The sequence below is a fragment of the Abramis brama genome, assembly GCF_963993115.1.
Source record: "Abramis brama genome assembly, chromosome: 1".
In the NCBI taxonomy this organism is placed as follows: Eukaryota; Metazoa; Chordata; class Actinopteri; order Cypriniformes; family Leuciscidae; genus Abramis; species Abramis brama.
In genome coordinates this window covers 20223650-20236644 of record NC_139963.1, presented here as the reverse complement: position 1 = coordinate 20236644, position 12995 = coordinate 20223650, and the positions used below count along the sequence as shown (strand labels likewise).

General features: G+C 36.6%; 1 protein-coding gene across 4 annotated transcripts; it reads right to left on the bottom strand.

Moving 5' to 3' along the window:
* Positions 1 to 626: 626 nt before the first annotated feature.
* Positions 627 to 11984, bottom strand: LOC311084479 (uncharacterized protein). 4 transcript variants are annotated; one of them, XM_084116536.1, is made up of 6 exons: positions 11850 to 11984; positions 7578 to 7734; positions 2896 to 3054; positions 2554 to 2610; positions 1266 to 1322; positions 627 to 1126 (listed from the first exon to the last, which is right to left on the bottom strand). In XM_084116536.1, the coding sequence occupies exons 2-6, from the start codon at positions 7633 to 7635 to the stop codon at positions 906 to 908; spliced, it is 552 nt and encodes a 183-aa protein (XP_083972662.1). In that variant the 5' UTR covers positions 7636 to 7734; positions 11850 to 11984; the 3' UTR covers positions 627 to 905. The 4 variants fall into 4 exon arrangements, with proteins under 4 accessions (XP_083972662.1, XP_083972663.1, XP_083972664.1 ...); XM_084116537.1 differs by lacking the exon at positions 11850 to 11984 and adding an exon at positions 7862 to 7880; XM_084116538.1 differs by lacking the exons at positions 627 to 1126; positions 1266 to 1322 and adding an exon at positions 1934 to 2414.
* Between the last annotated feature and the right edge of the window lie 1011 nt (positions 11985 to 12995).

Sequence of the window (12995 nt, the reverse complement as noted above, 5' to 3'; positions counted from 1 at the left end):
AGAAACACCCGCGATTTCAAACCGCGTTTTTGAGACTGTCTTTGGTTCAATGCAGTTTTAAAGAGAAAATACTCAGCAATGGTGTTGACTTATGAATTTGCACATAGTTTGTCTTAAAGCATATTAAAAACACCACATAGAAATATAAACAACACTTCAAATATATTTTAGATATTTCTAATGAAAACAATCAATAAATCTGAAGGACCTGTATTTTAAACCTGTGAATGTAGGGCATTTTTGTGAACAGATGAGAATTCTTTGCCAGTAATACAACATGTTAACTACAGGTAAAAAATAAAAGGGTTTTGAATTAATTTTAATACATTTTCTCTATCTGAAACTCAGCTCATGTGGTAAAAAGACCTGATGTTCCCTTATCCAGAGTCCAATGCACATTGAAACAAACTTGTGCATTTATGAAAGTGTTTTGCGAATCTTATGCTGTGAATCTGAATTAGGTTATGAATGTGTGAACTGCTGTTACCACAGAATGCATATAACATATTTCATTTAAAGTGAAATCATTACATGCCATTTTTCCGCCAGAAAAACAGTCCCTGACAGTGACAGTGAACGGCAACAGAATGTATCCAAGCGTGCTAAAAAAAAAACAGAGACTGGAACTGTTTCATGCGCTGTGTTATTATTTATTTATTTTTTATTTATTAATATATGATATTTCCTCACACACATAGGCTACGTCTGCTTGTCTCCCAGCAAAGTAGCCGAGAGGCTGCTCACTGCAGAGCAAATGGGTGGAGCTTACGTCTAGTATAGTTATCTTTATAGTTATCCTTATGGTTATCATTAGTGAAAACAGGCCTTAAGTCTATAGGAAAATCTCAGAAATTGTCAAATACAATTAATTGATGGATTAATTCTTGGTAAACTGTCAACAAGATCTACACTCCATGTCCAAGGTTTTGTAGCTCCAACTTTAGTTTAGTTTTCTCTAATTTCAGATTTTGTATTAGTAAAATTAGTTTAGTCTTTTCCAGTGTCAGTACTTCATATTGTTTTTCCATAACATGATTTATGGTAATGATGGTTGTTGGAGGGACTCTGTGTTTCTCAGTGTCCGAGCCACTTGCCGCAGGTGTCACCTGAGTGCCTCCCAAATCATCTTAATTAAAAAATAAAAACATTAGCAACATTAGGGTGTGACAGAAACATTGTTAGTTGTAAAAGATTCTCTGGCAGAATGCTGTTGCTACTGCATGTTAGTTAACTCATGGTTGTAAGATTGTAAGCATGAGCTTTACCTTCATTTTGCACTGTTTGGTTCTTGCTTGTGACTGGCACAGCTTCACCTTGAGAAACTAATGTTATCAAGAGAGAGAGAGAGGAGAATGTTATCTATCTATCTGAAAACACATTTGTTAGATAAAGTCGCAATCACGAGAATTAATCAGTTACAGGAAATAGTCGAAGATGTGAGAAAATCACAGATGTGAGATATAAAGTTCCAATTCTCATTCATATTGTGTCTTTCGTTTTGTGCATCATCAGATAGTCATGTTTACATCGCCTCAGGAAGCCTCTGGAGCAGATACTCGCCGGTTATGGTAAGAGCTTGGGCGTTATATTTCTGACACACTCTAAGCGGTAGACCAATCACAACAGACTGGGGCTGGCTGACCAATCAGAGCAAAATGCACTTGACAGAAGGCGGGTTTTAAAGGAATCGAAACTAAAACAGAGCATTCAGTCAGAGGGTGAAAACAGGTGCTGCAACAATGTAAATTCTCAGAAAAATAATGTTTTTTGAACATTAAATTATGTAATTGTATTCTAGTTGTAGACCCCATAAACAAATTATAAACGTGTAAATGAGCATAACTGCCGTTTTACACCTCAAGCTTGAGCTTTGCGTCAGCGTAACAATGTTCTTAGGTGTATCTGAGGGTGCTCAAATAAAAACAGAGACTGGAACTGTTCTCATGCGCTGTTATTTATTTATTTTTTAACACAATATGATATTTCCTCACACACATAGGCTACGTCTGCTTGTCTCCCAGCAAAGTAGACGAGAAGCTGCTCACTGCAGAGAAAATGGGTGGAGCTTACGTCTAGTATAGTTATCTTTATAGTTATTATAGTTATCATTCTTAGTGGAAACAGGCCTTAAGTCTATAGGAAAATCTCAAATATAATTAATTGATGAATTAATTCTTGGTAAACTGTCAACGAGATCTACACTCCATGTCCAAGGTTTTGTAGCTCCAACTTTAGTTTAGTTTTCTGTAATTTCAGATTTTGTATTTCCAAAATTAGCTTAGTCTTTTCCAGTGTCAGTACTTCATATTGTTTTTCTATAACATGATTTATGGTAATGTTGGTTGGAGGGACTCTGTGTTTCTCAGTGTCCGAGCCACTTGCCGCAGGTGTCACCTGAGTGCCTCCCAAATCATCTTAATTAAAAAATAAAAACATTAATAACATTAGGGTGTGACAGAAACATTGTTAGTTGTAAAAGATTCTCTGGCAGAATGCTGTTGCTACTGCATGTTAGTTAACTCATGGTTGTAAGATTGTAAGCATGAGCTTTACCTTCATTTTGCACTGTTTGGTTCTTGCTTGTGACTGGCACATCTTCACCTTGAGAAGCTAATGTTATCAAGAGAGAGAGAGAGGAGAATGTTAAACGTTACCTAGCAACTCTGTTATTCTAGTTCAAGCCTTGTTTGTTTTATTATTTGCATTGTATGACTATATTTATTCATTAAAACTGATTTGGCAGCACTGGATTCCTCAAAAATACAAATGCTTTCAGCAAACACTTAAAATAATGAAAGATGGTTCCCTTAACTGAATTTCAGAGGCGCTCTGATAGCGCACTGCAGGACCAGCTCACAGAGAACACTTTCGATCTGTCTGGGTTTGCATACTTACGTGAAGTTTTTATCTGTGGCAACGGAAAGCCTTCCCCACAGCCTTCCTCATCCGCATCATTCGGACAGTCCTTGTCACCATCGCACCTCCATATCATAGGTATACATATTTGGCGTTTATCACCACAGCTGAAATAACTGGATCCACAGGTCCTGGCCTCTGATCAAAGCAAAAACAAACTGAGAATCATGACATCTGATGGCAGAAGTTATACTTCAGTGACAGAGTTCTGAAAGGTCATGTTCAAGGCACAATATCAACAGCATATTTCAATAGCATCTAATACAATACTATTTTGTATGTTTACATTAACAATGTATTTATTAAAACCAAATATAAATCTTAAGCGTTTTAAGCATTAATTACACTGATTCCAAAATATCACCTATATAAATCTATTTATGACAGATTTGATTATCGGATGCAGGTTAAAGGCAGGTGCACAGACCAACATGTAAAAAAAAATATCTATTTTTTTTTAATTGTCAGATTCTCAACAACCCACTCAGGGTATTTGTATTTGTATTTTATTCAATGAAAAGTATGCTGGATTGAAGGCATATATTTTTATCAGTTCATATGCATGTGAATTTTGCATTTGGACTGACAACAACATTTTAATGTCCAAAGTTGCGTTATTGGCACCTGTTGTATCTGTTAGTTTTCATCTGGTCTTGAGTCTATGCCAGCCAGGCACATGCACACATAGACATCAAAGGGGGCTTCAGCACCTGCCCTTTAGGTGCCCTTTTAATGGGGTGCTTTTTTCTTTACCCTGGATCACAAAACCAGTCACAAGTCGCACATATATTTGTGAACAATACATTGTCAAAATGATCGATTTTTCCTTTATGCCTAAAATCATTTGGATATAAAGATCATGTTCCATGAAGATATTTTGTACATTTCCTACCGTAAATATATAAAACATTTATTTTTTTGTGAGTGAATGCGGCACAATCGCGAACATGTGCGTGTATACATGTGTGTATATGCACAGCTTCCCTGTCAAACAAATCTGTTTATTGAATATCAGGGTGGGAGATTGTCTATGTTTGAGATACACATGTAGACATTATAAAAATAATTTTTTGAAAAAGTTTTAGCATTTTTATGTTTTTCTATATACCGAGGCAAAGTATTCCTCGCATTCCATTATTCCTCTTCCCAGCGAGGGAAGGATTTGTTACCGTTTAAAATTTCAACCACAAAATTCCTTGAATCCAGTCAAAAAAAAAGTGTACTCATGGTTCAAGTGTGACAAAAGTCCTAAAGTCCACTCTGATAAACACTCAATTTAAAAAAAAATATATATATTTTTTTTCAAAGTGAGTTTCGGGTCAAAATGACCCGAGGAAAGGATGAGGGGAATATTTTCTTTCATATGCTGCTAACATCAAAATCAAATCTGTTGCTTCATGTAATGTACATGTTTATTGTTTATCAAATGTTTTTAAAAATGATTTAAAGTGAATGCTATTTCATCTTAAAGAACAAATATTCGTTTATATAAAAAATCATGGATTAAATTTAATTAATAATAGACTATTGAAGGATAATGTATCCTACACCCAGATGTTTGTTCTTGCTAAATAAACCCAAACAGGGTTACCTGAGGGTTGTTCCATAAAACAAGATTAGAATACAAGCCAGGCTTATTTTGGTTAGTCAGACTTATTGTCGGTGGATTCTGTTTCATAAAGCAAACTTAAAATAGTTCAAACTCAGTTACCCTGGCAACTTTTGCTGGGAAACTAGCCTGGTCCAGGGCAGGCTAACTGTCAGGCTAAGCCTCAGCTGTTACACAGATCCTCTAACACTGACCAATAGGAAGACAATGATATTACCACTGACACTCTCTCATACCATTATTGGACTTTATTAACCATTATTAGTCCAAAAATAAATACACAGTATACAGAAAATCAATTTAAATAAGGCTACAATGATAAATTAGACAATATAGACCTCTCTCTCTCTCTCTCTCTCTCTCTCTCTCTCTCTCTCTCTCTCTCTCTCTCTCTCTCTCTCTCTCTCTCTCTCTCTCTCTCTCTCTCTCTCTCTCTCTCTCTCTCTCTCTCTCTCTCTCTCTCTCTCTCTCTCTCTCTCTCTCTCTCTCTCTCTCTCTCTCTCTCTCTCTCTCTCTATATATATATATATATATATATATATGTACTGTATTTATAGATATAGATAGATAAATACAATATATATACTACAGGTTTTCTTTTTTTACTGGCTGAATGTTTTGTGCCCAAGATTTAATTAGACTGTTTTAAAGATTTATGAATACATTTCTCTCTGGTTTTGTTTGGCAGCTGTAGTACATGTTTATGATTATTAGAAGAACATTAGAACACAATCTAAAAAAAAGCTTTTTAAAGCAGAAGTTAAAATCACAAAATTGAAAATAAATAATTACAAAAGCACAATATAAATTTTAACTGGTAAGATGAATCTGAGCTTAGTAATTGACAGTATATTAACCTACATTTGATTTACCCCAATAGTCCCTTTACAGTTATTGCTGTCATAAAAATACACTTGTAGGTTTAAAATTCTAAATAAGGGATCTAATGTCCAACTAACAAATATTTTAGCATATATATATATATATATATATATATATATATATATATATATATATATATATATATATATATATATATATATATATATATATATATATATATATTATGTCTTTCAATTCAAACACATTTAACACAATTATACAAATGGACAGTTTCTTTAAAGACATCATATTTTCCCCCAATAAATATTCCTTATTTTTCCTTCTACTTTTTTTCTTTTGTGATAATACCCACCAACACATACATATGATTTAAGGGGAAAAAGACAAAAAACAATAAATAAATATTATTCAAAATCTAACATTCACATATTTATATCAAACTCTTATAATGACACATAATTCCTAATAGTTATTCAAGTAATATTATTTAAATATCAAATATTCAATATTAAATAAGTAAATAAATAAAATAACTAGAAATAAAATGGAGGGTTATATAAAAATGTAGTTAATGTAGGCTAATATATATTCCTTTATTTTATGGAATATTCTTTGATTTTAGAGTTGCACATATCTTTTCAAAATGTATACATTTGCTCTTAATTTCATGTTATCCTCTCCATAATGTAGGCTACTTTAGAAACTAAATCTACTCATTTAAAACTGGGGATTCTTGCTTTCTCCAAAAAGTATTGCATTAAAAGCTGTAATTCTCAGCATTCTAAATAAGTATACATCATCTTTATTAAGTAGCATAGGTCCTATACCCAAAACTATATTTTGTATCTTTATATATTTAGTTTCTTAAAATAAACTTCCCTGAATTAGGCTACTTCTGTTCACTGAAGTACTTCTGTTCGCTAGAAGTTCACTGCAACGTATCCAACATCCTAAAGATAAATTATTATAATTAGAAGATATTTCTAGTGTTATAAAATATCGTGTATTAATTTTCCAAGCAAAATGTATATTTTAGTCAGAATTATTGCGCTCCTATTTGGCGCGCATGCGCGCAGCAGCGCTCGTTCAATATGAAGATTAGCAGCAAAATGGATACATTTGCATGACTTTCTAACATTTACAGATGGAGAATATAACTGTAAAATGTAAGTTTTGCACTGAGGGGGAAAAAAACAGCATAAAATATACGCTGTTTGATGGTGGATCGATTTGATCCACGATCGACCTCTAGGGCTGCTTCAAAAACGCGTGCACACGCAATTATCTAGACTTGATAAACCTGGATCAAATTAGTGAGATTGCGTGAACTTCAATTACCTTTTATGGAACCACTTTAGCCCCAACTTATTTGTTAGGCTCATTCAAGTCCGGTTTTGGAGTTTAATCCCCGCTTTTCTAAGCGTCTTTTATGGAACAACCCTCTGGACTCCGCAGCGGGACTTAGGCTATTACACCGCTGTTATTTGCCACAAAATATTGATTTGAGTTTAAATATTTTATTAGCTCACTAAACGGAAACACAAAGCTTCTGCAAAGAAAAACAGTAGCCTACACGGATGGACAATTAAGGCATAATGTAGCGGAGCCATACATTACATGTAAGATGTTTATGCTACCATCAGTTGCATGTAGGCTACATATGTCAAAATAGTAGGCTACTGAATAGTTTAAGTGGTAATGCACTTGTGCTATTACTTAAACCTTTCATGATTGTGACTAAGAAGACTAAGAAGCCGAAAATTAAAGCCAAATGTAATTTCTGTTACAAGTGCATTGAATGCGTAAACAATTGAATGCATCAAAAAATACAAATGCATTCACAACCTTGCAACTTATTGTATAGGCTACATAAAGTAGGCTAATACATCCTTTCCATTTAATGTTTAGCCCGCAATAATAGAATAATATATACAACATAAAATAAAATTAAATACATTTTATAAAATAAAATTTATAACAAATTGTTTGGCTTTCAGGTTAAGACTTGAATTATTTATAACTGAATGCTATGCATTTTAATGAATAAAGAGAACATTAATAGTTGAATTATAAATATTGTGTTATATTGTATGTTGTTTAATGGGGAAAAAAAAGAAGTGTTTCTTTCCATTTGCTCAAATAGCAAAAGAAAAACTTTCAAGAGAGAAAGACCTACATTTTACAAAACAAAACAAAACAATTTACTCACTTGTTTGAACAGGACAGAACAAAGCGACTGCCAGTAAGAACATAAATGAGATCCCCATATTCTGATTAAGCAGGTGGACGTCTACTCTTGAGTCTGACACTGCTGGTAAATACGTGAACGCTATCAATTTGTCTCATTTAAGCCTCCACCCGCCCACCTAAAAAAAAGAAAGAAAGAAAAAAAAGTTAAATATTGTGCGTATATGAGAAGTGACACTTAAGTGAAAATCTTATGTTGGTCCAACATAACTTTGTTTATTAATTTACAGAGATTTAATTAATTACCTTAAGTTAAAACATGTTGTTTCTTCATGGTATTTATTTAAAGGGGCCGCAAAAGCAAACAAGCATGTTGATCGGTATTTGTGCAGACTGACAAGTAGGGTATAAGTTAAGTAACCTCTTGAAATCTTTTAAATGTGAAAGTAAGAAATTGATCGATGGAAAGAACTCAACAATTATAGTTACATGTTTACCATTTAAATGCCAATTGTGTGGTGTGGCTTTTGTGTTTATGGTTAAGTGCTATTCTAATTTCAACATGCAGTTTATAGGAGACGTTTGCCTTGGTCTTTAATTTACATTAACATTCATTTGCGTGCAGCCTATATTACAATTACTGTCCTGGTTTAGTGTAGCCTTAATGCAATTGGTCAAATTGGTGTTTTGAGCAAATGAACTGCATTCCCGCTGAAAAACAAGCGTTCTAGCGCGAAAATGTCTCCATTACACTGCCTCGTTTACAAAACAAAATGCTCCGAACAAACATATAACCCTTTAACATAAAATCCATTTGTGCCTTAACATGTCTTTCCCTTTCCTGAAAAAAGGAAGCATCCACAGCCATATACCCTGTAGCCTAAGACTGGTTGTGATGTTAAACCGAGGTCCTGACTCTCTGTGGTCATTAAAAATCCCATGGCACTTCTCGTAAAGAGTATTCATTCTCGTGTTACACAGCACATTTGAGCTTCAGCAAGAACCAATGAGGTTCATTCTCGTGTTACACAGCACATTTGAGCTTCAGCAAGAACCAATGAGGTTCATTCTCGTGTTACGCAGCACATTTGAGCTTCAGCAAGAACCAATGAGGTTCATTCTCGTGTTACGCAGCACATTTGAGCTTCAGCAAGAACCAATGAGGTTCATTCTCGTGTCACGCAGCACATTTGAGCTTCTGCAAGAACCAATGAGGTTAATTCTCGTGTTACGCAGCACGTTTGACCTTCTTCATGAACCAATGAGGTTCATTCTCGTGTTACGCAGCACGTTTGACCTTCATGAACCAATGAGGTTCATTCTCGTGTTACGCAGCACATTTGAGCTTCTTCAAGAACCAATGAGGTTCATTCTCGTGTTACGCAGCACGTTTGACATTCTTCATGAACCAATGAGGTTCATTCTCGTGTTACACAGCACATTTGAGCTTCAGCAAGAACCAATGAGGTTCATTCTCGTGTTACACAGCACATTTGAGCTTCAGCAAGAACCAATGAGGTTCATTCTCGTGTTACGCAGCACATTTGAGCTTCAGCAAGAACCAATGAGGTTCATTCTCGTGTCACGCAGCACATTTGAGCTTCTGCAAGAACCAATGAGGTTAATTCTCGTGTTACGCAGCACGTTTGACCTTCTTCATGAACCAATGAGGTTCATTCTCGTGTTACGCAGCACGTTTGACCTTCATGAACCAATGAGGTTCATTCTCGTGTTACGCAGCACATTTGAGCTTCTTCAAGAACCAATGAGGTTCATTCTCGTGTTACGCAGCACGTTTGACATTCTTCATGAACCAATGAGGTTCATTCTCGTGTTACACAGCACATTTGAGCTTCAGCAAGAACCAATGAGGTTCATTCTCGTGTTACGCAGCACGTTTGAGCTTCTTCAAGAACCAATGAGGTTCATTCTCGTGTTACGCAGCACGTTTGAGCTTCTTCAAGAACCAATGAGGTTCATTCTCGTGTTACGCAGCACGTTTGACATTCTTCATGAACCAATGAGGTTCATTCTCGTGTCACTCAGCATGTTTGACCTTCTTCAAGAACCAATGAGGTTCATTCTCGTGTTACGCAGCACGTTTGAGCTTCTTCAAGAACCAATGAGGTTCATTCTCGTGTTACGCAGCATGTTTGAGCTTCCGCAAGAACCAATGAGGTTCATTCTCGTGTTACGCAGCATGTTTGAGCTTCCGCAAGAACCAATGAGGTTACTCTATTTTTATGGCTTGTATATACCTGTATGTATTGTCTTTCTAAAAGAAAAAAAAGAAAAAAAAATTTGATCACAAAAAAAGAACCAATGAGGTTCATTCTCGTGTTACGCAGCACATTTGAGCTTCCACAAGAACCAATGAGGTTCATTCTCGTGTTACGCAGCACATTTGAGCTTCTGCAAGAACCAATGAGGTTCATTCTCGTGTTACGCAGCACGTTTGACCTTCTTCATAAACCAATGAGGTTCATTCTCGTGTGACGCAGCACGTTTGACCTTCTTCAAGAACCAATGAGGTTCATTCTCGTGTTACGCAGCACATTTGACCTTCTTCATGAACCAAAGAGGTTCACTCTCGTGTTACGCAGCACGTTTGAGCTTCTTCAAGAACCAATGAGGTTCATTCTCGTGTTACGCAGCACGTTTGACCTTCTTCATGAACCAATGAGGTTCATTCTCGTGTTACGCAGCACGTTTGAGCTTCTTCAAGAACCATTGAGGTTCATTCTCGTGTTACGCAGCACATTTGACCTTCTTCAAGAACCAATGAGGTTCATTCTCGTGTTACGCAGCATGTTTGAGCTTCAGCAAGAACCATTGAGGTTCATTCTCGTGTTACGCAGCACATTTGAGCTTCAGCAAGAACCAATGAGGTTCATTCTCGTGTTACGCAGCACGTTTGACCTTCTTCATGAACCAATGAGGTTCACTCTCGTGTCACGCAGCACATTTGAGCTTCTGCAAGAACCAATGAGGTTCATTCTCGTGTTACGCAGCACATTTGAGCTTCAGCAAGAACCAATGAGGTTCATTCTCGTGTTACGCAGCACGTTTGACCTTCTTCATGAACCAATGAGGTTCATTCTCGTGTCACGCAGCACATTTGAGCTTCTGCAAGAACCAATGAGGTTCATTCTCGTGTTACGCAGCACATTTGAGCTTCAGCAAGAACCAATGAGGTTCATTCTCGTGTTACGCAGCACATTTGAGCTTCCACAAGAACCAATGAGGTTCATTCTCGTGTTACGCAGCACGTTTGACCTTCTTCAAGAACCAATGAGGTTCATTCTCGTGTTACGCAGCATGTTTGAGCTTCTGCAAGAACCAATGAGGTTACTCTATTTTTATGGCTTGTACACTCACCTAAAGGATTATTAGGAACACCTGTTCAATTTCTCATTGATGCAATTATCTAATCAACCAATCACATGGCAGTTGCTTCAATGCATTTAGGGGTGTGGTCCTGGTCAAGACAATCTCCTGAACTCCAAACTGAATGTCAGAATGGGAAAGAAAGGTGATTTAAGCAATTTTGAGCGTGGCATGGTTGTTGGTGCCAGACGGGCCGGTCTGAGTATTTCACAATCTGCTCAGTTACTGGGATTTTCACGCACAACCATTTCTAGGGTTTACAAAGAATGGTGTAAAAAGGGAAAAACATCCAGTATGCGGCAGTCCTAAGGCAGCAAGACCCAATGAGGTTCATTCTCGTGTTACACAGCACGTTTGAGCTTCCATATGAGGTTTGTTCACACGCATCAAGCAGGCTCGGTTGAGCTTCTGTTTATGTTCTCTGATCAATGTTTATATGTGAATAAAACCCTAAATTAAACTTGTTCATCATAAAGCGATTGAGTCTCTTCAGAAAATGTTGACTAAACCGCTCAATTTATATGGATTAGTTTTACGATCTCTTCATGAACTTTTTGAAGCGTCAAAGTGGTCATTGCATAGCTGTCTATTGGGGGACAGAAAGCTCTCAGATTTAATCAAAAATCTTCATTTGTGTTCCGAAGATGAACAAAAGTTTTACGGATTTGGAACGGGTGAGTAATTAATGACAGAATCTTCATTTTTTGGGTGAACTCTCTCTAAGTTTTAAATATAGTAGGTGGATTGAACACAATGAAATTAAGCTGTGACAAAATGTTAAAAAGTCAGGTTACTTTTGCTCATTTTAATTAATTAAACTGAACAAAAGGTAACAATCCTTTTTTGAGTGCATGCATATTATAGTCTTTTAACTCAAGAAGAATAAGAAAAAAGAAAAAACACTTACAAATCAGATAAAATAAGCTTGTTAGGAATTTCCAGTGCTCCACAGTTAGTCAATGTTAGGACATTTACAAACATCACAAAACCAACAGTTCAGTGTTTGACTTTCTGGAGGAATGCACTATGATCCTTCATGAGTAAGTGGACAACAACAGAAAAACTACAGAAATCGGCCAGTGGGGTCAAAAAGTCATGTAGCAACACAGTGCTAAAATCAACACGAATCACACAGTAAAGGACAAATTGTGCAAAGTCTTGTAATCCAAAGACTTCTATAACGTTAAGAGCACTGGTTGCTATATCACCAATAAATGAATTGCATTCCCGCTGAAAAACAAGCGTTCTAGCGCGAAAATGTCTCCATTACACTGCCTCGTTTACAAAACAAAATGCTCCGAACAAACATATAACCCTTTAACATAAAATCCATTTGTGCCTTAACATGTCTTTCCCTTTCCTGAAAAAAGGAAGCATCCACAGCCATATACCCTGTAGCCTAAGACTGGTTGTGATGTTAAACCGAGGTCCTGACTCTCTGTGGTCATTAAAAATCCCATGGCACTTCTCGTAAAGAGTATTCATTCTCGTGTTACACAGCACATTTGAGCTTCAGCAAGAACCAACGAGGTTCATTCTCGTGTTACGCAGCACGTTTGACCTTCTTCAAGAACCAATGAGGTTAATTCTCGTGTCACGCAGCACATTTGAGCTTCTGCAAGAACCAATGAGGTTCATTCTTGTGTTACGCAGCACGTTTGACCTTCTTCAAGAACCATTGAGGTTCATTCTCGTGTGACGCAGCACATTTGAGCTTCTGCAAGAACCAATGAGGTTCATTCTCTTGTCACGCAGCACGTTTGACATTCTTCATGAACCAATGAGGTTCATTCTCGTGTCACTCAGCATGTTTGAGCTTCAGCAAGAACCAATGAGGTTCATTCTCGTGTTACGCAGCACGTTTGACCTTCTTCAAGAACCAATGAGGTTCATTCTCATGTTACGCAGCATGTTTGAGCTTCTGCAAGAACCAATGAGGTTCATTCTCGTGTTACGCAGCACGTTTGACCTTCTTCAAGAACCAATGAGGTTCATTCTCGTGTTACGCAGCATGTTTGAGCTTCTGCAAGAACCAATGAGGTTCATTCTCGTG